This window comes from Castor canadensis, chromosome 2, assembly GCF_047511655.1.
Source record: "Castor canadensis chromosome 2, mCasCan1.hap1v2, whole genome shotgun sequence".
NCBI classification, from domain to species: domain Eukaryota; kingdom Metazoa; phylum Chordata; class Mammalia; order Rodentia; family Castoridae; genus Castor; species Castor canadensis.
In genome coordinates this window covers 89,032,490-89,059,488 of record NC_133387.1, presented here as the reverse complement: position 1 = coordinate 89,059,488, position 26,999 = coordinate 89,032,490, and the positions used below count along the sequence as shown (strand labels likewise).

Here is a 26,999-nt window from a genome sequence, read left to right as displayed (position 1 = left end):
ACAATTAAGGTCATTTTATCACCAATGAAGTGTGGACTTTAAGAAGTGTGCCCCTCTGGCGGCCCTGGATCCAAGCCCCAGAGAGAAAGAGTGTGTATGTATGTGTATGAGAGAGAGAGATATCCAGAAATTTGCCATGAAGACAGGGATTCCACATGTGCACAGCTGTATCAGGGTTAACATCTCCAATGTGGTGTTGTCTCAAAACAGCAATGAGGATGAAGACTCAACAAACATATATATTTTGGTTATGTATAACTTTTGTGTTTAATTTTTATAAGTTTTGTTATGAGAATTGCTGCCTGTCAAATGAAGTTATAAAACCAAATGTAAAATATGAAAGCAAAAACTGATAAATGTGACAATTTTTATGAAAAGGCAAAGACGTTGAACAGGAGAGAAAAACTGTAACAAGAAGAAATACTGCCATAGGTTCAAAGACAAAAGAAACTAAGAAAACACATTTGCAACATAAAGATTAACAGCTTTAATATTTTAAAGTATTAAAAAATAAACTGCTAAAAACAAATACCCCAGAACAGGCAATAATCATAAATAATTCACAAAGAAATACAAATGGTCAGAACATGAAGGAAAAGATGTTCAACTATGCTCAGAATGAAAGAAATGCAATGAATACTGATGTTTGCTTATTCTACTAGTAAAGATGGAAAAACAATGACAAAAGCTAGTTTTGGGAAAACTTGAACTCAAACGTCCTGTTGATGTGAAAATGTAAATTGTAGACAACTTAAAATTTTAATGAAAGAAATTACAGTATACTTCAACAGTGATATGACATGATCATAGAAATGAAGTAGACCCGTATTTAATGATAAGGATGTTTGTGATGTATTGTTGAGGCTGCAGGTTGAAAGACAGCATCTATGGTATGGTACCATTTACATAAAACCATATTTACACAGATTGGTAAATGGAAGTATATTTACCAAATAATAACAGTGCTTGTCCATATATGGTAGGATTTGAGGTGGTGAGATTTTTGAGTTGATATTTACATATTTAGTTTTCTAATTGTTTTAAAGAAGAATTTTTTCCTTTACAAAGCTGCCCTGACTTTACAGCTATCAATTTCCTTATCAGCAAACAGCAACAAGGTGGGAGAGTTCTCACTCCCTGACAAAGGAAAGTACAGTATCATTGGAAATAATATAAAATCAAGATTGCACTTAATGCTAATAGTGAAATGCCCAAATGATATTTCTCCTGCCATATGCACTACTGTCATCATTTACTAATGCAAAAATGTGAAAGCTATGCTAAAACTTACAACCTGGCATTACTTGAGTGAAACACCATGGAAAACCTCTTCTAGTTCTAAGCTGAGAATACGTTCCAGTTTCAAAGCATACTACTACAAAGATGTAGTTATGAAGACTTTGTGGTACTGGCATAAGGCAGATATAGATCAATGGAAAAGCATTAAGAGTTCAGAAATAAATCTACACATTTAGAGTAATTTTCAACAAGAGAGATAAGGCAGTCATAGGGAAAGAAGAATGGTTTCAACAAATGGTGCTGGAATAACTGGATAGCCATGCAACAAAGAATGAAGTTAGATCCTTACAACTCACACCATACCCAGGAGTTAATTCCAGATCTCTCAAAGACCAATTTAAAACCTAAAATTATAAAACTCTTGTGAGATATAATTTTTTTTTTCATTTTAGAGGTGTAACTCTTTGACCTTGGCTTAGGCAATGGTTTCTTAGCAGATACCTAAAACATAAGCAAGGAAAAAACAGGACTTCTTTGCTACAAAAGTCAGTTAAAAATGTGGAAGGGCAATCTACAGAATGGCAGAAGATGTTTGCAAATCATGCATCTGATTATGATTTAGTATCCACAACACAAGTATAATTTTAAAAGAGGTAAATGATTTGAACAGAAAATTCTCCAAACATATACACAAATGGCAACAGGCATATGCAAAGATGCCGAGTATAATTAACCACTATGAAAATGCAAACCAAAGGCAAAAGATACAACTTCACAGCTGCTAGGATGGCTGTAACAAAAGATGAACAAAACGAGCGTGTTGGCAAGGATGTGGACAGACTGGATCCCTCATACACTGCTGCTGTTTGGCAGTTTTCAGAGGCATCATGACTCAGCAATTCTCCAAGGTATATACCAGAGAAAATTAAAAACACATTTGCATTCACTTGTACACTAGTGCTCACGGCAGCATTACCCCCAAAGGCAGAAACAACTCAAAGGCCCGTCAACAAAATGTGGAATATCCATACAATGGAGTATTAGTCAACCATGAAGAGAAATAGGATCCTCATGTGTTATATATAACATGGATGCATCTTGAAAACACTATGCTAAGGCAAAGAAATGATACACAAAAGGCCACAATACTGCTTGAGTCCATTTAATGAAATGTCTAAAATAGGCAGATCCATAGAGATAGAAAATAGATTAGTAGTTCCCTTGGCAAAGAGGAAAGGGGATATGGAGAATGACCATTAAAGAACATATGGTTTCTCTGTAGAGTGATGTAAATGTTTTGGAGTTAAGACAGTAGTGATGGCTGCACATCTCTGTGAATGTACTAAAAATACTGAATTGCACACTTCAAAATAGTGATATGTTATGTGAATTAGGTCTTAATTACAAAGAAAAAATATGAACAATGGCAGAATGGAAGACAAAAGAAAATGGAGCTATTAGGAGCTTTAAAACAAAAACAAAGCAATCTAGATTATTAAACGTAGCAAAAATTTCATTCAAAAGGATTTCAAGACTTCCAATAATCTACTGTAATCAAGGCAGTGAGACATCAGCAGAACATATGGGTACAACAGACCACAAAGGTCAAGGACCACAGCAAAGCCCAGAAACAGTCTCAGACATAAAGTTACTTGATTTCAACAAAGATGCCAGGTTAGCTGAACAGGAAAAATACATTAATTTTAATGAATGATCTAGAACAAACTGGACAGTCATATGAATAAGTATGAACCTCAACCCTCATCCTCACCCAAAGTAGTTGACTTGTACTGTAGCACAGATCTAAATAGTTATAGAGAAAAATCTCTGTGACCTTGGATTAGACAAGAATTTCTTAGGACAGTAAGAGTAGGAAAGCAGGAAAAAAATAAAACCAATAAGCTTGACTTCATCAACATTTAAAACTTTAAGAAAAAAGGCTAGTCATAGACCAAAAGTATTTACATTAACCACATACTTAATAAAAGATTTGTATGCCTAACAAAAATGAACTCTACAACTCAATAATATGATATATGCCCAATTAAAAAATGAACAGCCCACTGACACTCCAGGATTGTTCAAGTTCCCCCCACCCTAAAAAAAAGCAATAATAAAACTGTCAAAATACTATTTCAGAGCCTGGGAAATTGGAAAGGCATGCAACAAACTGAGAAACATTTACTAAAGAAAACTTACTAAAGGCGTTGTAGGAATGGGGGAGTCTGTGGCATTTTAGCTCAAGCCTGCTCCCATCTCCCTGCTAAGCTCCCCAGGTTCTGTGACACTGTAATTCTATGAGGGCAGGGCAGGCTGGGAAGGCCACAGCCTCCCAGCTAGAGGGAACTGAATTGATTTGAAGTAGTATGTGGGGAAAACCCATATGTATCAGGTATGCTGGAAAAAGTATTGGTCTAGGAGGCCTTTAATCAGGGAAGGCCAATGTTGTAACTAGTCTCAGGATGAGATACTGGTTGGGGCAAGCAATAGATGGGTAGTACTGCCAGGAATTTAAAACAGGTCGGTGGGAGAGCAAGGGAGGATGGTGTTTAAAGCTGCATGCACATGAAAGCAATTCCACTTTTAGGTACTTACCTAACAAAAATGAAAACATGTGTCTAAAGAAAGACTTGAAGGTAAATGTTTATAGTAGTTCAAGACAGACAAAAAAGTGGAAACAATCCAAATTTCTACCAACTTGTGAGTGGACAGATCAGACGTGGTATAATGTGATGTATCCATACAGTAAAAATATGAATTACTAATATACACAAAACAGGCAATCCTCAGAAACATCATATTATGGTAAAAAAAGCAAATGCAAAGATTCCATTTATATGGAAAATCTATGAAGACAAAGTAGCGAGTGCCTAGGGCTGGAGGAGGCGGAAATGAGCATGAGGTTTCTTTAGGGTGATAAAACATTCCCAAATTAGATTATGCTGAGGACTGCACAAGTCTAAGTGGACTAAAAACCTGTACACTTTAATGGGTGATTTTATGTTATGCAAGTATACTTCTATAAAGCTATTAAAAAATAATGGAATAAGAAATTGAACAGACCTTTTACCAAACAAAAGATGTTTAATTCCATTATTGGTTAAGTATATTCGAACTAAAACCACAATGAAATACCACTACCTATGCAGCAGAATGGCCAAAATTACAAATAACTGTCAACATCAAGTCTGGGCGGTAATATGGTAAAACTGCAACCCTTACGCAGTGCTGGTGGGAATGCAGAATGGGACAATCACTTCGGAAAATAGTCTGGTAGCATTCTATAGTCAAGCAAAGACCACATGATTAACAATTCCACCCCCAGGCATTTATTAAAGAGAAATGAAGTCACATGTTCACAAGAACTTGTATCCAAATGTTCATAACCACCTTATTCATAATAGCCCCAAACTCAAAACAGCCCCAGTGCCACCAATAGAATAACAAAGTATAGACTATTCATCCGATGGAATACTACTCAAAAACAAAACAACTACTGATTCAAGTAACAACATGGGTGCTTCTCACAGATACTGTGCTGTGTGACACAAACAAACAAGACATGCTGAATGCTTCCATCTAATCTGGGTGGGTGGCTCTACTACAACCCTAGCATGTGCAGTGCTTTCATCTGCATCCACCTTTGTTCTAGCAGCATGGACACAAATCAGTCTGGCACAATGTATGAAACCATTACCTGATGCACCAATAATGGGCTTTCAACGACTTCAGTAAGCTTACTATTTGTAAGACCTGACCCAAATGCTTATTCAACAACTAGGTCACAAGTTGGACATGGTAGCACATGCCTGTAATCCAGCACTCCGGAGGCTGATGAAGGAGGATTGCAAGTTCAAGGCCAACATGGGCTACTCAGTGAGATCCTAACTCAAAAGAGAGAGAGAAAAAAAAACTAGATTTCAAAACTCATGTTATTTATGTTTGTTACAAGTGATCACCAACCTTTTTGCTACAAATACTGAACCATAAACTCCCTATTTTTCCCCCATCAATGTACATGCAGTATCTTACATCTAGCAAATGTTCAACAGATGATGTGCTGAATGAATGAAACAGCACTTCCATTTACCCTGCATTCTAGTTCGCAGAACTCCCACACATCCTTCTCCAAGGTGAAAACACAACTCTGGATGAAAATCAGACTAATGGATTTCTGGTGACTGACAGGAATGTAACAGCATACTATTTTTAATTCCTTCATTTTTTTTTTTTATTCCTGGTACTTAATTTGTTGTGCTCCAGCTGCTGTGGGAACTTACGTGACTCACTGGTAGGCACTGCATCAGGAGGAGACTATGAAGAAACACAAAGACATCATTGCTCAATTTTGAATGTCAAAGTTGAGTTCTTTAAATCCAAAGAAAGAGACAAGAGCCTGAAAGCCAAAGGATTTTTGATTTGTCAGAACTAAGATCTGCAAGCAAAAAGGATTTCTAGGGGAATCCACTAAACTTTGCTGTGAAAACCAGGGGCCAGAGCCTGGCTGAATCACGTAGTTTATTCTGTGAACCACAGGTTGGGGAGAAGAATTTACAATATTAGAGCAGTTTTCTTATCCAAAGTCAAGAGCTCGATCAAGCAGGAAAGAGAACTGAAGAGCATGTAGAGAGAGGTTGGCTGCAGAAGTTTGAGACCTGCTTGGCAACCTTTTCTCCTCCTGAGTTGACATCCTATTTTGGATCATGTGAGAAAACCTAGATAGTTTAATACATCAGTTATACAACAGAATCACACCAGAATAATTAACTCAGAATCGATGGGGGTGGGGAACAAGGCCTTAACAGATGTGAAGAGTTGCCTCTGTATTCTTCCCTCCTGAATTAACCAAACATTTAGTCAAGTGTTGAAAATCACTGGCTCATGGGCAGCCCAAGCAGAAATGTGTCATGCCACCCACCCCCCAACTTCCCAGTGTACAGCTCAAACTTACACACTCCTGTTAACCTCAGTCCCTGACCACCTTCACCAGGGCCCTGCAGCACAGAATCCCTAGGCAACCTGGGCAGGTTAGTTGTCACTACTGCTGTCACTCACGATGCAGTTTGAAGTTTGTTTTGTGAATGAGCGTCTCCTACATAAGACTAACAGTTTAAGCATGGAAAAGGTTTAAAATCAATTACAACTGTAAGGCAGGACAGTTGTGAAAATGCTCCAATACAGCGCAACACAACACAGGAGCTAAATCTGACTGGACCACTCATCAGCCCTGCTCACAGTTCCTGTTAATTGGTAGGTAAGACCTCCCAAACATACCAACTCCTAACCATAAAACTCAATAGTTAATCAAAGCTTTTGTATTCTCACCAAAAAGCACAATCACAATGAAAGCCATAATCACAATGAAAGATACCCGTGAGTGCACATAAAGAAGATTCAATAGATCCCTAGCTTTTTACAGATACTTCTAGTTATTCTCATCAAAAAAAAAAAAAAAATCAAGAAACTGCTTCAATTTAGTAACATATAGATAGGCTACATGCTGCTCATGGGTGACAGTTAAATCAACTTTGAAAGAGGCCCACTAGTCTTCACAAGGCTGGAATTCTAAGTCTTCAGAAGTATCCAGGTACAAGATAGGGGTGGAGAAGCTTCCCAGAGTACAGTCATCTAGGCCCATGCTGTTTAGTAGAGTGACCACTGATTACCCGACTCCTGGACACATAAAATGTGACTAGTTTCAAATAGAGCTATGCTGTTAAGTGTAAAATAGACACTAGATCCCCCAAATGGAAAATAGAATGTAATATATCACACAATTTTTAGATTGATTACATGCTACAATGATAACCATGTGGATATTTTTATTTAGTCCATGGAGGCCTTTACTATTGAATTGCAACAACGGATGAAGCTACATACCATCTGAGTTCCTTAACAAATACATCTGCATAGTTGGAGGATGACTATCTTTAGCATTTACAGATTTAATAACACTTCAAGTATTAAGGTGCTACCTTGAAAGGCTCATGATGCACTTTTGATATTTTTCTGAATAGTAAGTTTTCAATACTAACACTATGCAGTCTGTTCAGTTACCCAACTTAGTTACCTAGCTACTAAATGATCAAGCCAACCAGAGAGCATTAAACTCTGACTGTTGGCTGGGTACTCTTCAAATCTTGTAATAGTCCACAGAAAACATTTACATAGGAATAAGGCACTGTATGGTAAAAATTTAAAACTCATTAAGGTACTGCAGAAAAGTCATTGTTTTTAAGCATTTTATGTGGGAAATCAAGTCTTAAGCCACCTGGTAATATTTATAAGTATAGCAGTTTCTGACATGTTAGGATATATATCTAGGCATTACGTTTCTATCACTCTCACAGGTGTTTATGTGTTCTCCAGCAGATACTCCTGGCATAATCAGCTTTCCATAGTAAATTCAGTCAGAAGAAAGTATGACCAGAAGTTGTCTTGGCTTGTCTATCCCTTATATGCAAATGAGCCACTTTTACTCTCCAAGTATCTAATTCTTTCACCTTTGCCTTCCCTGTTGTCACTGCACTAACTTTGCCCCTCATTGTCTCCTCTGAATTACTATGAATTTCTTAACAGGTCTCTCTGCCTCCAGTCCCATCTTCTCCCATCTGAAATGTAATTATGATTGTCTTTTTTCCTGCCCTTAGTCTTTCAATTATAATTTGACATAAACATTTGCATGATTTATCATTTGCTTCCTTCTGCAGATGAGTGTCCTGCCTTTCTCAATCTTGGTTATATACTAAGTTTTCTGCCTTGGGAATACCCTCCCCAAGCCTCCTACCTCCCATGTTCCTTTATCCTCTTAGAGCTATAATCTATTTGTTCTTATGGACTTAATCATTCTCTTGCCTAGTGTGGTTAACTTTCTTCTGTACCTTCACAATACCTGTATGTCTATCACAGCATTTGCTAGTCTCCATTCATGCTTCCTAGGGGTCAGTTATCTTTCATTTATATATTCTTGGTTCTAACAGTGCACAATCCCTTTGTTTTGTTGTAGTGCTAGGGATCAAACCGAGAGCCTTGCACATGCAAGGTGAGTGCTCTACCATTCAGCTATATTCCCGGCCCTCAAAAACTTTTCTTCATGCTCGTTACTAACAATATTAAGTGCTTTCTGTGCCTCTAGCCTTGTATACATGTACCTTCTCATTTAACATTCACAACAACCTGATGATGTAGGAAATGGTATTAGCTCCTTCTTAAACCAAAGAAAGAAACTTGCCCTAAGTCCAGAGATGGTAAGACTAGGTAGTTTGGCTCCAAAACTCAGGTTCTTAATCATTATACTACAAAACTCAGTAAGAGTGAGTGAGTGTGTATCATGAAAACTACTTCCAAATATTCATTGCTCTTCTAAACAGATAAAGAAATGCTACAAAATACAACTGAAATTATGAATATGTACTAGATTAATCTGCCCCAAAATTTAACAGCTCTCCAATCATATTTCAATTATAAAATATACAAGGTTTCACATTAGAAATTTTTCTTTTCTTTTTTGCCATGGTATGGGGTATGAACTCTGCTTCACTGAAGCTTGCTAAGCCAGTGATCTACCACTGGAGCCATTCCTCTAGCACTAGAAATTTCTTAGAATGCCTTTACTTATGGTTAAGGTAGTGAAGAAAGAATTTTTTGTTGTTGTTGTTTATTACTACTACAGTCACTTCTTAAGCTAGAACAGAATTTTAATTAATGTTTGGATTCAATTTTGTCACAATGGGTGAACAAAAATAAAGAAGCCATAACATCAATTAATTCATGGTAACTTTCCAACAGTCAGATATTTCTTAGTTTTATTATAAAACTTATAGACATATGGTAGAATATGACAGCTTCCTTGAAAGCATTCTTCTATGTTCTACTACTAAATAACAGGATAATTTAACAAGATGATTTGGAAGTTTCATTTATTGAAGAATCAATAATGAACTGTTCCATTTTAGTTCAGAACATACAAGCTGTGCCTAAAACATTTTCTCTATTTCTTTTGATTGATGGTTTCAATACCTTATTTAATATGAAAACAATTCCTAATGGAGGAAACTAAAGAAGTATTGCAGAAGAGTTGTGGAAACTATGAATAAAGCAATAGAGGTAAATATTACTACCATGATTTTCAAATGATGAAACTTGCAAAGAAATGTAATGAACCGATATCACATTCCAACATACTTTCTGTATCTCCCTATAGTGTCTGTTAACTGTATCAAATGCACTAAGTACTCAAAACTGACTAATGAAGGAACTTGTTTTTTTCTTTTGAGGTAAGGTCTTACCAAGTAGCCCTGGTTGGCCTCGAACTCACCATTCTCCTGCCTCAGCCTTCTGTGTGCTGGGATACAGGCATGCATCACCACAGCTTGCTAATAAAAACATGTTTGAGATTCTGGTTCCAAGTTACGGATAGCAGAATACAGACAGAACTGTAAGTTTATTACACATAAATGATCAGTACCTACTGATAGGAGAACTTAGTCATTTGTGATGCCATGACTTGGGGTTCTGACAGGTGCCCCACTGTCCAGAGCTAAGAAACACAATTGGTTAATAGATACTACAGTGTCACGTAAATATTTTTCATTTATTTCTGGGATGTTAGTTCATGTTATGTTGTTCTTTTCCTCTCTATAAACAAACAACCAAAAATATATCTTATTATCAGTTATTGTCCTAAAATTAATGATAGCTTAAATACCTGAAAATATCCAACTCCTCTAAAGTACATTAGTGGTGCATTTTCAACTGAAACTAAATGCTAACATATCTAGTTTTCTTCAAGACCTTTCACTTTTCACACACACAAAAAAAATCAACTGATTTAGGAGAGCAGGTATTTCCAATTTATTACAGGAATTCTGTGATAAGAAAAAAATCTGCTTCCTAGCTTAAGTATAGCATTCACACAATATGGCACTCAATGTATTATATGGATAAGTTACTACCAAAAAAGTTTTACCAACTGTTTCTGAATATGAATCACTACCAGGAATATCCCAAATAGCAATGTCCTCTAAAGAAAACCAAGAAGTCAGCAGTCCAGTGTCAGAATGAGTTCATCAATCAAAGAGATTTAGGTAGAGTAGGAAAGAGGGTAGACAGTAAAACAGGTAACTACTGCTATTCATATGTAATAGCAAAGAAAATATCAGAAGATGCATAGCTCAGGAAAAATAGAATGGGTCAAAACAAAGTACTGACATGCTAGAATATTTTTTAAACTAGGAAAATATCTGTATTATACAAGGGATGCAGAACCAGGGGCACTTCATATTTAATCACTCATTACCAATATATATTGAATTTATCTCAGGATGAATTAAAATCACAAGAAAGTGGTCCAAATGAACTGAAGGACTTCCAGCAACTAAGAAACTGTACTCATATCTAATAAGTACCTCTAAGTAGCTTTACATAGCTCTCATCAATCTGATTTTCTTTCTTTTTTGGAGGGTGGTACTGGGATTTGAACTCAGGGCCTCGTGTTAATTAGGCAAGCACTCTACCACTTGAGCCACTCTGCCAGCCCCTGACACTCTGATTTATATGGAAACTTCCTGGGAAAGAATAAGATTTGGACATTATTATCAGTGCACAGTGTGGATATCAAATAGATGGTAAATTCAACCATTCTTCAATTTTCCAAAGGAGTTTCATGCTTTGTTCAAATGTAGCTTATTTTTGGGAAAATGCCCTTCTTCCACCAACCAAGTTAGTACATAAAAGGAGATAATATTTACATTGAATTTACAGTCTTTTTTCACTTAAAGGAATACCCCTATGTTTTGCTACAATATATTAATCTAAATGATTGCTTTTAAACTTCACTATGCAGAAACTTAGAAACACAGATGTCAGTCAAATGGGCTTTGAAAAGAAGTCTGCAATTTTCATTAACTCATTCGAACTGAAATCTTTTTGAAATACATAGTGCAGCTATACTGATGGTTGTTCTCAGTCATTTAGGGGCTGCATTCTAGTAAAGGGTGTAGTGGGTGAAAGCTGAAAATAACATGCAACATTTAAAAGAAACGTAAGACTTGCATTAAGGAACCAAAACCTACATATTATGCAACAGTGAACATGACTTTTTCAAAGTTGTTTCTGCTATCACACATACAAAAAAAGCAGTTCTAGAAACTACTGTTTATACATATTTCAATAATAAATATTGCTCTTAAAACACAATCTATAATCTGACTTGTAATATGACTGAAAAACATATTAACACTATGGTTAGTCTGTTTCTCTGGCAAAGAGCCTAAAGTAAAACAGAATAATTTAACTTTCTTTCAAACATTCTGGCAAGGGTAAAAAGCCAGATCAAAAGAGAATGATTTGAAAATTGGCAATAAATCCTTACAGACAAAGAGTGGCACTGATGTGAAATCTGGAAACATAACTGCTTTCTATATATACTCACAGGTGACCTTGTTTTCAGATGAGTATTTACAGAGATTCTAGAAAGCGATATAACCAACTAGATAACCCAGGCTTTTCAACCTTTATTATGTCTCCATAATATTTAATTGCCAGTAATTTCAGCTGAATGCTTAAATATCTAACAGGATTTCATGTCTCTTACTATTCAATGTCTGCATATAGATCTATAAATGTCATATGTGATATTTTACATAATATTGTCTCTCAGAATAATGACTTTGACTAAATAAAAACTGGAGCATTTGAGTTTTAAAAACTTTTTCCACTTTCTAAATTGTACTTTTTAGGAATTATTAGAGACTGAATTTAAAGTAAAAATGTCACTTTGTAAGTTTTAACAAAAAAGGGTTGTTTTAAACAGATTTCAGTAAACACTGTTTTAGACAAATTTAATAATCAAGTAGTACTTGACACCGACAAACACTGAGCTTCCTTTAAAACCACAGGCATTTCTTTCTATTGTAGCAGCTGCAGCACAGAACCCTATGACAGACAGAGGCTAAATTATGAAGCCGAGAGTGAGGGCCAGGGGAAAGAAGGACAGGTGAACTTGAGCCAATACAGTTTAAAAAGTAGTTAACAGACTGTATCAGAAAATTAACTTCAGGACAATAGAAATGGTTAATTACCCCAGATGTAATGTATCTCTTCTTTTAAGGATGGAAGACAACCAAATAATTTTTATCACAATAATATACAGTAGTAGAAAACAAATTAATCATTCAAATTCCAAGAGGTTTTCCTTGGGGAATTATGGGAGGAGAGAGTGAAGATTACAAAACTGAAAATCTGAAATAAAACAAATTCAAATTATGATTTCATGGTAACAGAAAAAAAATTAAGGAAAAGAGTATTTCTCTTGAAGGAAGAGTAACTTTCCATAACTGGTTTTAAAAAGCACCTATGAAACTGTGCTGTCAGCTGTCACAATGGAGGTTTTGGATTCTTTTAGCAATTGCAGCATAACAAAAGGCATTCACAGCATAACTTTAGGGAAAATGTTATCTCACATAAAATCACACAGAAAGCAATTAAAAAATTATTTTAAAAATGATTAAAAAATACATAAATTTGTCTGTGTAGCAGCAGTTGCTCCTGTACTTGCCCTTTAAAAAAATATGAAACAGAAGCAATAGAGTGGGGAAACACATGAAAGGAGGTAAGAGCAGCAGCTTTAAATAAAAGAGCAAATACTTAAATACACAAAGGAGGGTTCCAAATAAGGAAACAGTACTGTGCGACTGTCACTTACACCAAGTAAAGTGCGTTGCCTATATATTTATGGATAACATTCTCCCTCTGTGGAAAACAAGAAATCTACTTATCAGTATTTTTGATATTAAAAAAAAAAAAAAGACATTCACTATCATAGCCCTGATAGTTCTCTTCCAGTATTCTTAACCATTCAGATATGTTTTTTTGGGAGTATTTATTCACATAATTTTGCTTAATACATTTCTTTCTACATAAGACTGAATTTATAAGTCTCTGTGACTTTTTAATTACAGTAATAACACACTAGTAAATTATAAATTAACAAAATCTTTGTATTTGCTTTAAAAATCATTTGTCAAATGCTAATTTCCAGATTACCTGGAAAATTAAAGATGCAAATTGCTATAAATCTAGCATCCCAATTAAATTCTGATTTTTTAAAAGTATATAAAATATCCCTCAAATTATTCCAAGTTCCACTCCAAAGTTTTTATTTTACCCTTTTCATAAGTTAAAGTTTACAGTTGCTGAACCCAAATGTGGTAAAACTGCTTGGAGATGCAAAGCACAACGAAATAATTACATGAAAAGAACAAACAGAAAATACCCGTTAAAACAAAGTTATTATAGCTGGCAGCACTTAAAATTGGTAATTTGTGTCTTTTAAAAAGTTGCATAGCTGCAAGATGATTCATTGCTAATTAACTGTTGAGCAGTTTTATTTAAGAGGAAACAATGTATTCCATAATCTGCAATTCAGTATACAATTCTACATTTCATTAAAATGTAATTATGTACCTTGATTTACTCTTTGGATGGCATTCTGGTAATATTAGGCCTTTAATTTAAAAATATTAACATATTTTAGCTTTCCTATGTAGAAGTCTATTTTCCATACTTAAAGAGAAAAATGGAAGAACTTGAGATCATGGTCTACATTCAGAGAATGTTTACTGCTTGATTACATTTCTTGGTTTCACAGTTCAGACTTTATAAGAAGTAAATTATGTGGTTTTCAATTTAAGAATAGATAAATACAGAAACATTATGTTGGGGAAAATAAAAAGACCCCAAACTGAAAAAAAAAAAAAAAAACACCCAAACAAAACAAATTAAAACACAGCTAGTTGCACTGCTCTAGAGAACTTAATAAAAAGTAAATCAACTTTTAAATCACTTAACTTTGGCGTCTGAATACAAAATGTTTATCAGTATTATCTATGTAGATGACTATTAAGGGATGTGCAGCATTTTCAAAATCCCTGTGTGTCCCTTATATGCAAGTTTGGTACACTGAGTTCTGTGGTTACTGTCCTCTCTTCAGCAGGATTTTTTCCCTGTTTGATTATCCATCTCTGTATTACCAAGTGTCACAGAACTCAGATTTCTGGCTGAGTAAGCCTGCATTTTTGTTTTTCCAGAGACAGATCCTCAAATCCTCTAGATTTTTCAAGCATCTCGAAAAGACAAGAAAACCTGTGTAAAAACAGATAAAGAAAAATTTAAGCCATGCTCCATAATACTAATACAAATCAAAATATAATTTCCCAAAGAACACTGCTTTCATTACTGTAAACTTTCATGAACTATTCCAAAAACTCATAAAATTAGTAATGTGAAGAACAGATAAAGACAGAGGATGACCAGTTAAAGCTTAACAGTGTCACAAAAACTAGTCAATGCTATCCTCTGTCTCTCTCACACAGGCTGGCCTAGAACTTCCAATCCTCCTTCTCCGGAGTGCTGGGATTATAGGCATGTGCAACCATGTCTGTCAAAAACTCATTTTATTAGCATTTCTCTTAAAATTCATCTATAATTTTACTGTAATTTTACTTTATTGGTACAGACATAAGGCAACACTGAGGGCATTTCAAAGCATCCTCCCCCAACCTTTTTCAAGGGCTGGAGATGCAGCTCAGAGATAGAATACTTGCCTGGCATGCCCAAGCAAGGCTCTCAGTTCAATATCCAGCACCACAAATAAAAACAAAACAAAAGCTTTTTTTATACTGAAATAAAGATATACATGTATACATACCCAAAATACCACTCCATCACTATACTACTCTTACCTAGAAATCTAATTTCAATTCATATTTTAAATGTGTCAAGGTATGATATGACTAAGTTCACAGTAAAAGGGTCAAATACTCTCCTGTGTCAATATTCTAATCTGCTACTCTTGAGATATACTCATCAATAGAGCAACAGAATCCCTTGAGATGTTTATTACTTCAAAACTTCATTTTGAAATTAAAGAGCAAGAGTTACTGAAATAAAAGGAAATGGAGGGACAACACAGGAAAACACTCCAAGACATCACCTGCTCCCTCTAGTCAAGAGCCATTCAGCAAAGACAATGGCCAACTACAATCTTCAGTCTTTGACCACTGAGGCTCTAATTCCTTTGGAAACAAATTCCAAGATGTGCTAAATGTTCTACCTTGATGTACAAATCCAGAACTTATCACATTTCTGCAAGTCCTTCCATAAATGCTTTTAAATATGTTTGAAGACAGTAATTAACATTTATTTTTCCAAAGCTAAAAGATGCCACTGAATCTACTTTATAGAATATATAAACCGACAATATGCATGTGAAGTTATCCTTCAATTCACTCAATGTTTTTAGATAATACAGAACCACGAAAAGCTAAATGAACAGAGAAAAACTATTATTTGGTTTTAAAATTCAGTTCAATTTTCTTGTCTACCACATACAGTAGTAGATAAGCACCTTATAAAGCGGTGAGGATATGAAGGTGAATGATTTAATGGTAAGTGATTAGGTAAGTCAATTCATGATGCAACTTTTTAAAGAGAATGTTTCTATCTAATCACAGAATAACTGCTTAAAAATGGTCTTTAGAGCCAGAATGCCCGGGTTTGAATACCAATTCCACCACCAAACTAGCTAGGTGACCTTGACAAGTCAACTTTCTTACAGTGTAATAGAAATAATAATAATGGGATTGAGCTCAATGCTTTAACTATTAAATGAATAACTACTACTTATAAAAATGCCAGGCACATAATGATAACTGGTTAGACTCACATTATTTACCGACAAACACATCTAAGGGTTGTAAGGAGTACAGTCTCAGTACACCAGTGAGCATCATGGACCTGGAACAACTTGCTGCTGTTGATGCTTTGTTTTTTCTCTTCAATCACGTACTGAGGTATGAGTGACATACAAGAAGTTGTACAAGTTTACCATAAGCAATCTGATGAGTTTGGTACAACTTGCTTCTTGGAACTAACTACATCAATTGGGCCTCTTACTGGGAAAATAATGTCATGATATACACTTCATGGGTTTTTTTCTGTTGTTTCAGTATAACTACAATAGGCAAATGTGTTTTAAAGCACCAAGAACATAGTTACTCATCATCTGATTCTGCTCAGGAATTGAGAAAAGATGTTTTTATGTAATTTTTTGTTTTGTGAGATTTTTTTTCAGTGCTGGGGCTTGCACCCATGGCCTTGTATATGTAAGCATATGCTATGTCAATCACTGACCAACACCCACTGCTTCTTTTAACATGCTTTCAAATGCAAATTTAACTACTCTAATGAAGTACCTGGAATACACAATCGCATGCTTCCACAAAGACATGTGCATGGATGAATAACAATGACAGCTAAAACTGTGTAATTCAAGATAACATTTTAAAAAGCAATTAAAATAAAGAAAGAATTACCTATCAAACAGGAATCAGATGCTTAATCTGAAGGATGCTCAGGGCACGATCTATTTACTTCAAACCATTCATCTATGCAGCTAGAAAAGAATACCGCCAGAAAAATTTAAATACTACGTCAAATTATTTAGATGACAGCCATAATAAAAATGCTTACAACTTGACTTTAACATATCTTTGGAGAAAAAAAAATCAATATTTTTAATGATAATATTTGGCATATAGAAATAAAGCGCATTTTTTATATTTTGATTATTCTAAGACATTAAGGGGAAAATACCTGCAAAGTTATGCTGTAAAGCATTTTAATATTTAAACAGAGCAAGTATTTCCTAAAGACAATTTCAAAAACTGAATCAATATTAAAGGACAAATTTGGAAATGTATCTCTTTTCAAAATAGCTACTCATACAACCTGTTCATGTTACCTATCAATGTAATAAAAATTGCTTTCAAATTTTAATCCTTCACATTTTAAATGACTATTTGTATGCAATTCTTTACTTTAAAATTCTATCCCATTGTGCAATGCATGTATCTACACAGATAAAAATACCATGATCCATTTGCACAGAGTAGTTCATGATCTTATTTTATTAGAAATTAAATATGGGGCTGGGGGGTGTAGGTCAGCAGTTAAGTATTTGCCTAGCATGCATGAGGCCCTGGGTTTAATCCTTACTACTGCAAACAAACAAACAAACAAACAAACAAAAAACCAATTGCTTTAAGTGGGGCAGGGAGGGACATGGTGGGGACAATGTAACTAATGTACAATGTAAGGCTATTTGGAAGTGGCACAATGAATCCCTCTGCACAATGAATACATGCTAATAAAAATGAAATGAAGTGACTTGGCCATTGGCTATTCTATTGGACAACACAGATACAGAACATTTCCATCAGAGCAGAAAATTCTAATTCACAACACTCTACTAGATGATAAAATCAATGTCTCGAAAGGGTAACTTGCCCAGCATCTAGAAAGTTACCCAAGTAGTAGGATTCAAACTGTTCAGCATTCTCACTGGTGATACATGAGCTACAAAGCTAGAAGGCTTAGATAATGTGGTGAAGAGCAAACCTAGTAATTTATCATTCTCACATCCCAAAGGCTGGTTTGTTAGGTAAAAATGATGAAGAAAAAAAGTGAAGTACCCCATCCACACATTCTTTCAAATGTCTAAAACACAGTTTCTGTTGCCATTAAGACTTCTGTTCTCTAAACACACCAATTTGGCATGACATTCTTTTCAATCTGCTCTGTACCATTTGCTTCTAAAAGTTCCTTGGTCTATGAGAATACCTGTTAAAACAAGTACTGAGAATTGAACAAAATACTCTAGATGTGTTAACAATTCATGGTATACCTGAATAAGATATGTGTAAACTAGGATGGGTACTTCTTATTTTATAACCATGTAATTTTGGCTCATATAATTAAAATTCCAGGTCCTTTTCATGTAAACTGGCACTGATCCACACATTTCCTATTCCAAACTATCATCACTGGTTATTCAAAAGATGGTATTTTCTTCTCCCAGATCCAGCAGGCAGTCACTATCCTGAATTTGGTGCTTTTCATTCTTCAGCATTTTCCTACTCTACAACCATATATGTGTATTTTACAACAATAAACAGTAGTTTCCATAAAAATTATGTAAATGCTACCACAAATATTATGCTTTTCTAACTTGGGGTTTTCATAAATGCTTTTTAACTTGTTTTGTTCACTTCTGAGTTTGTAATTATTAATAAGGCCCCAATTTTGATAGTCCCGTTGTATATAGTATTCTATTATGCAAGTATACCACAATCTATGAATCTATTCTTCTACTGATGGACATTTTCAATGATGTATAAACATTATTTGAAAGGGGTTTGCACCAGAATATAAATTAATCACAGAATTTGAATTTAAAAAGATTTTTAATCCTACAAGGTTTTCTCAATGAAGAAAGCAGTATTGATTTACTTCCTGGCGTAAGCATCTTCTCTCTGTAGATAGCAGTGTTCTAGAGCAAAACATCAAGCCTTTTCTTGGGCATATGTCCAGGGGTGGAATTACTGAGTTACAGCATTATGTACCACACATGGCTATTGTAGTTATCCACCAAGTATTATCACTATATTTGTGTACTTATTGGCTAACTGGGGTTCCCTTTTACTGAATTAACAATTTTTGCAAATTTCCTATTTTGATTTAGCCTTTTTTAAATGAGCAATTATTCATGTACGTCAGCTACAGTATTCTTTTTCTTTTTTTTTTTCCTGAGACAGCAGCTTGCTATATAGCCCAGGCTGTCTTCAAACATGTGATCCTCCTGCCTCAGCTTCCTGAATGCTGGAATTACACGCATGTGCCTCCAGGCTTGGCGATGTATGTGTTTTTGATGAACCTTGCTTTCCACAAAATTATAAATGAAAACAAACCAGGCCTTATGGGAAAAAATAGTAAGTTTAAATCAGACTATCTAAATTATATAATTTTGAAACCAGGAAAAAAGAAAGATCTGTTCATTTCTAATAAATACTACTGTAAATATAGTTTTTTGTTTTATTTTGTTAATGGTAGCTGGGACTGGTGGCACACACCTAAAATCTAAATCCAAGCACTTTAGAGGCAGAGGCAGGAGGAACATAAGTTCCACGTCAGCCTGAGCTTCATGGCAAGACCCTGTATCGGGGGGGGGGTGGGAGGAAAGTGAAATTAGCATCACAGAAAGATGGTCAGGGAAGTATTTAGACTGATAGGTTATGAAGACAAAAGCTAATGCACAAAATATGAGAACCATGAAATAAATACTTCAAAAGTTCATGGCCTAACAGAACTAAGAGTGATAACATAGGCATTCTTAAAATACTGTATTCTTCTGTGGCTTGCTATGTTAGCATATATGTTTTTATTTGTTATTACTCAAATGTGTTGTGACACTAGTAAGATTATGTCATATTTTCATCACTCTTCCATTTACCAGCTGCAGTCAACTGCATTATAGAAAGTGACTTAAGGAGCATATTACATTAGATGCAAAGCCTTTGCTACTGTATGTGTTGAGAACTACTCTCAGTGTAAAGTCTAGCTTTGTACTTTTTCAGTGCAAATAAGTTTTGAATTTTAATACAATCAAATCACATTTATTAGTCTTTTAAGTTTTTTTTTTTTTGAGGGGTGTAACTTAAGACAAAAAATAATTCCTTATGAACTGGTCAAAAACATTTTCCTATATTCTTTACTCATATTATTTTATTTTATATTTTATTTTGGTGGGATTGGAGTTTGAACTAAGGGCTTCACACTTGCAAAGCAGATGCTCTATCACTTAAGCCACACCTCTAGTAGATTTTGATTTTCAGAGGCAGTATTTAGACAATGTATAATTGATTTTTATTTCTGGGATTCAACTATTTTGTCCTATCAATAACCAACTGATTCCCAGTACCACTTATTTACCATTTTTTCTCTACAACACTGTAATACCATCTCTGGCAGATCAATGTTTTCATTTATTCAACAAACTCTTATATAGCATCTATTAGTGCCAATAATTTAAAAAATTTACTCACTGAAACTCTCATAACTATATAAAGCTGGTACTATTGTCCTCATCTTACAAATTTAGAGAGAGAAAAACTAAGCAACTTGACCAAGATCACATAGTAAACTGCTGGAAAGGATGAGATTCAGATCTTGAAATCTGGACTTCAGAGTCCATGTTCTTAAGCCCCACATTGTGTTTTGTCTCCACACAAGTAGGAGTGTTTATGGACTCCACTTTGGCCTTCCTGTGTTATTTCCCCAACATATCAATGTAACTTTATAATGAATTTTTATAGGACAAGGTTCCCCAACACAGTATTTGTCATGAGTATCTTCACTCTTTGGTTCGTATGTATTTTTACAATCAACTTGTCAAGTTGTATGAAAAAACTAATTGAAATTTGACTGCGACAGTATTAACCACACAGGTTAATTTGGGTTAAAATGACATTGTCATATTGATTTCATATACTTAACATGAACTTCTGCATTTACTTTATCCCCCACGTTATTATCTTTAAATAAAGTTTTAAAATTTTTTCTAAAGGAAATTTTAGCATGGCTTTTGTAGAATTTATTCCTAATATTCTTTGCAACCCTAACAGGCCTTTCTTTTGCCTTTAATGTTATTATTTCATGAAAGGTTGTATTTTCATTTTTTCTTACTGGGATATGAATGCAACTGATTTCCATGTCGATTTCCTATCTGGCAACCCTGATGAACTCCACTAATTTTAATAATTTATTTAATATTTACTCTTAGCTTTTGTTTTAAAATCATTAATAAGTGCAGAATTTTACTGAGTTAATAGTATACTTATCATTATATAGTGACTCTATCCCTAGTCATGTTTCTGGTATAAAATTCATTCATGCTTTCTACTATAAACTTCTTCATTAATGTAGTCAATTATATATATAATTTTTCTAATCCTATGATATCTTGTCATTCCAAGTATGTTTGATTTTGTCATGAGGCATTATTTTAGATATATATTGTTAAATATGTATTTCTAAATTTGGTTTCATAATTGTATATTTGGACATTGGCATCTAAGTTAATAATATATATTTTCCTTCTTGTGCTGTTCTTGTCTAGTATTGGTATCAAGTTTCAAGTTCATTATATTCTCAGAAACCCGACTTTTTCTTTTTTGGAAGAATTTAAGATTGTTAACATACTGTATTTTGTATGTCTGGCAGAATTCACTGCCAAACTGTCTCTGAAGGCTCAGTTTTAGGGTTTTCTTTTTTAACGTTTGGACTTTAATGCATTACTCTTTGATTATTTTCTTCTCAGATGTTCAAATTTTTTTTTCTGTTTTCCTTGTGCTTGTTCTGTTATTACTTTTTTAATTTCTTAAGAAATTTCATTTATTGAATTTACCTCTTTCTATATATTCTAACGTGAGCCTCTCCCTCCCAAACATTACACGCTCTAGGTGCACACCAAACATTTCCATTATTAGTTAGCTCCAAGTATTTTCTAAGTTCCATTGTGATTTCTTCTTTGATCTACAAGTTATTTAGAAAGATATGTGAGGATCATTTATGTTTTTATTACTGATACCTAACAGTGGTCAGGGAGAGTTCTGTAGGGAACCAGTTCTCTGTAGTTTGCTGAGACATGCTTCATGGGCTAGGTCAGGATCAATTTCTATCATATTCTATGTATGTGTGAAAAGAAAATGGATTCTCTAATTGCTGAGTACAGATACAAATACACACATTCATTACATCAAATGTGATAAAATGCACTGCTCAATTTTTCTAGTTTCCTAACTCCCTTTCTTTGCAGGTGCCTGCTTGAGGAAGAGGTGTTGAAATTTTCCATTTTGTTGACAGATTTGTCAGTTTCTTCTGATAGCTTTATAAATATTGTATTTTGACACATTAGGTATAAAAATAGAAATCTATGTACTTATCATTTTATAGTGACTCTATCCCTAGTCATGTTTCTGGTATAAAATTCAATCATTCTTTCTACTATAAACATTAGTTTAACTTTGCCAGTTTATTTTAGCTAGTATTTGCCTGGACAGTTTTCCTTGCTTTTGTCTATATCTTTATGTTTAAATGTGTTGCTTATGAACAATATATCACAACCTTTTTTTAATCTATTTTTCAACTGGTGAGTTTGTTCTTTATGCATTTATTTTATAGTTGTTGAGATACTTGGGTTTATTTTTGCCTCCTTATTTTGTATTATTTACTCTAATTTCTGTCTTCCCCCACACCTTTAAGTAAAAACCCACCTTACTTCTTTCACTGGTTTGAAAGCTACAGCTTTCTATTCTTTTTGTGGTTAAACAGTTTTTTGTTTTTTTTTTTTTTTAATTAAACTTTATCTTACATTGCTCTGAAAGGATAAAGAATGTGTAAGAAGCCAGAAAGGCTTTAAAGTAAAGCAGATTTCAAATCTACTGGAATCTCAGCTCTGTCATTTACTAGCAATATGACCTTAGAGAAACTCCTTATTTTCTCAACTGTAAAATGAGGTTCTTGTTAAAAGGCTTACATGAGACAAAATCAGACAATATCTGAATCATAGAAAATGCTTAAAAAATGGTAGCCTTTTAGATACAACATGTATGGGTTCAAGTATTATTCTAGCAGGGGAAAAAAAAAGCCACTATTGAGGCCATATGTTGAGAAGAAGGGTTTTAGTGAAGAGGAAATCTTTCAGCCCTAGCTAAAATGCTTGAAACTAAGAGAACAATCTTTTACTCCAATGTCAACTTGGTTAACATAAAAATGACACTTACCCTTTGTGATATATGCATAGACAAGGCAGTCTTGCTATAGTATCTCCCTGCTGCAATTCTTCAAGGCATATTGCACATTCCCCAGCATCTTTACTCAGCACATCCTCTGTAGAAAAGGATGAATTCAGGACAATAAAGTTAGTCATCCAATTGAAAAAAGACTTATGTGTATGCTAGTTTATAAAAAGTAGAAATCCCAACACATCTTTTATCAAAACTATATAAAACTGTATCTGTATCTGAAATACTATTCACAAATGCTCTTCCACTTTATTGAGGCATTACAGTAAGCAAGAATAGTACAGAATTCCTCAACTTGCAAAGGATTTTGATTTAAAATTTTAAGTCCTAAGTTTGGTGTCTAAGATAGTTCATCAGACATGAAAATAAAACACTATTATAAATTTTAAAATTCTAAAACACAAAAAGAAATCACCTTGAATATGAAACTTTTAAAAAGCTACTTAACTCAAGAAAATACTGCAAAGAAAGATAAAAAAGCTTTTGTGTGAATCCTGAGACTTTAAGAGACTTGAGGATTTAAGACATTGGACACAGCAATTCTTCATAATCTTTTTGCCATGACAATGCCAAGCCTATGTTAGGCAGTAATTAGAGTGGCTTCCAGAAAGCTCTGCAGGTATTTTGAAAAATCTATTGTGTGTTTAAAGTACTCCAAGGGCAAACCCCTTATTATAAAGCAAAAGTTCCTTTAAAAAAGTTCTTTCAAATTTTTACCTGAAATTTTAAATTATATTTTAATGTTAAATTTGAACTGTTAAAACAATCTTGCCTAATATACAGCGCTAGCCAGATATCCTTTGTGACTCTTTAAAGAGCACAACATTCCATTACTGAAAAGTATGAATTAAAAAACAAACAAACAAACAACTGACAGCAGTGTGGCTCCCCATTTAATTATTCATTTTAAAGGGGAAACATAGACTTAATTCACATTAAGGGGAGACACAGAGGGAAGGCACTAGCTGGAGGGGATAGACAACTGCTGCAGAATCAGAGAAGGCTCCAACAAGAAGAGTTTACACTAGCTGAACCTAAGGAATGTTAGGAGTGATTTTAGCTAAATACCAGGTAGCTCATAGTCAGAGACTTAGCAGGGAATGATTTCTGTACAAGCAAAACTGGAGAAATGGAAAATGGTGTTTATTACCACTTCTCTCAAGTTCCCTTTCACCATTTTTCTTCTGTATGTGGGACCCTCGAGGTCCCACATACTCTTCCCACTTGACTCTGGATCCCAAGCCTTTCTTTCTTTTGGGAGGGGGGAGTGGTGGTACTGGGGATCTAAGGCCTTGCCCATGCTACGTAAGCACTCTATCACTGAGTCTCGTTTTTCTCTTTTGCTTGATCTCCATTTTTCTCTCAGTGTCCTGAGTATCTTTTAATGAAAGATTCAGACAGGGAATCAGTTCAGTATAAAGCACTAACTAGGATATTAGTAGTGGGTACAAAAAGAAAATGATTGGAGCTGGACATGGTGACCCACGTCTATAATCCCAGGAGGAAGAGACAGGAAGACTGCAATTCAAGGCCAGCCTGGCAAAGTTAGTAAGAGGCTCTACCTGAAAAACAAACTTAAAAAGCAAAAGGACTGGGGGGATGTGGCTCAAGTAGAATACTTGCCTAGCAAGTATGAGGCCCAGAGATCAATCCTCTGTACAAGCAAAACAAAAGAAAAAAAACAAAAAACAAAAAATAATAAATAAATAAATAAAAAGAAAGAAAATGATTAGAAAGAAACATTACTCTTTGTGAAGGTCTACAGTAAAAAATAATAAGAGTATATTCCTACTACTTAGATTTTTTTCCCACCATAAAGATGTATCAACACTAGAAAAAAGAATTAGAAGAATGTAAGTTATACAATAAACTTCCAAAAATCAATCACTACTTTCTACTCAACCCAAGACATCAATGACTTTAAGATGCACCATGAGTTTATAAACCACTGAGTAAGAAAAAATGCCTCCGGTAAACTGTAACACATGCCAATTTTAAAACACATCTTATTGTCAGAGTTGCTGAAGTGTGACAAGGCTGTCTTACAACTGATTGGCTACATTATCACATTTCCCACCTTGGAATACATTAACAATGCATCCAGATTTAAGTATAAATTTACTGTCAATCTCATTCTTCACAAATTAAGAAAGAGGTAAGATGTCAGCTTAAAAAAAAAAAAAAGAGAGAGAAACACAACAGCCATTTTTGCCAAATAAGCCCAAGTAACAGATTTCCAACCCTAAAAGGAATTAAGTAGCAATTCACTAAGTATTACCTCTGAACACAATGTTGAAAGAAAAACAACTGTCTTTTAACAGTTATATTGACATATGACCAGGTATCATTTCTTTATTACAGTAAGTTTTATAAGCATCTCTGAGATTTTAAATATTTAATTAAAATGTTTACCATTCAATTAAAATATCTAATTTTAATATTTCTCAATCTTATCTTTCTTATAGGAAAATCTGTATACCAAAGACAAACATAATCTACACAATTAACAGAACTATTTCTTAAGAATATCGTATCACAGTATTTAAAAATTGACAGGGGCACTGACAGAATTGCTCAAGTGGTAGAGCACCTGTCTAGCAAGTGTGAGGCCCTCAGTTCAAACCCCAGTACTGCTAAATAAATAAATAAATACATAGAAATGTATTTTCTGTATCAAGAAAGGTACACATGTGCTGAGGGTGGCCATGTGTATAACCCCAGCACTCAGGAACCTGAGGCAGGAGGTTTTTCAGTTTGAGGCCAGCCTTGGCGACTATGTGAGATGCCATCTTAAAAAGCCAGGAAAAACAAAAACCCAGCAGCAACAGAAGAAAGGTACACCTCCAGACAACATTGAATTTAAGCAGAGGCAGCCATGTCCACTGTAAGTAGCGTCTAGTGAAATTACCATGGCTTAGAAAACTAAAAGCTAATGTTAACATACTGTAACTACTGATTGCCAATCAACTGAAAACATTCATGTTGAGACTAGGCACAGTGGAATCATCACTTTAGGATGGAAATCATGTAGGGCAGACTGTTAGTTACCCAAAAATCTCTATTATGAAGAGAACACTGTAACAGAGTTAACAGCCACCATAGGTTAGTCTGGGTTCACCTCTTCCCAATCACTGATCAGTGAAGATCCATGAGATTGTAGACAGGAAACTGAGGTTGTGTTGCTTTTCAAAAATGTTGTTCATTACCCATGCAAACATTTGGAGCAATGAAAGTTAAGTCAGAGAACTGCTTGTCAGTCTAACTCTGTGGCTTATTCCTAAGATGTTTGCATTAATGTATACAACTGGAAACAAGAAAAGAAAAGTTAAATGTAATGATTTTTAACCAGAGGTGGGCACCAGAATCCCTTTGTGGAGCACATTCTTTTTTACCACCACAACAAATAACTACATCTACCTGAGCCTCTAGAGACTGCCGTATTTGCCTGTCTCAAAAATGAGATCACTACTAAAGAATCAACGTGTTTTAAAAAGAAAAAAGAGAAAGAAACAGCATGTTGAAGTAAAAAGTGTTAACATTTAAAGTTGAGCTGGGATGGTGGTACACATCTATAAATCCCAGCACTTGGGGGGCTGAGGCTGGAGAACTATGCATTTAAGACCTCTCTGGCCTACATAGCCTGTAATCCTAGCTACCCATGAGGCAGAGATTAGAAGGGTCGCAGTTCAAAGTCATCTCAGACAAATAGTTCTTGAGACCCTATCTTGGAAAAAAAAAAAAAAAATCACCAAAAAGGGCTAGTGGAGTGATTCAAGGTGTAAACCCACTATAGCCAAAATAAATAAATAAATAAATAATTCAAAATTGAAAACTTAAAGTAGATTTCCATTCTAACTACTAGCTATACAATCTTAGATCTGTTAAGTCAGTCTCTGAAATATCCATTTATTCTTCTTTCATATAAGCATAAACATACTCAAATTTTTAGAGGTGAGATTTTTAAAGAATTATATAATTATACTATAGAAAGTATTAGTTTTATTATTAGGAAGAAATGTATAGGCCTCTCAAAGCACAATTATTTCCAATTTATTTTCT

At 34.6% G+C, this 26,999-nt stretch overlaps 1 protein-coding gene across 3 annotated transcripts in view; it reads right to left on the bottom strand.

Moving 5' to 3' along the window:
• Nucleotides 1–463: 463 nt before the first annotated feature.
• Nucleotides 464–26,999, bottom strand: part of Znrf2 (zinc and ring finger 2) — a 91,811-nt gene continuing 65,275 nt past the window's right edge. For 2 of the 3 annotated variants that reach the window (XM_074065223.1, XM_020185758.2), the window contains 3 exons: nt 22,920–23,025; nt 16,614–16,693; nt 464–14,382 (listed from right to left, as the gene is read on the bottom strand). In XM_074065223.1, coding sequence (XP_073921324.1) covers nt 16,636–16,693; nt 22,920–23,025 — 164 coding nt within the window. In that variant the 3' untranslated portion in view covers nt 464–14,382; nt 16,614–16,635. Of the gene's footprint in view, nt 14,383–16,613; nt 16,694–22,919; nt 23,026–26,999 lie in introns of those variants that run through there. The other variant, XR_012445261.1, reaches the window with a different exon arrangement.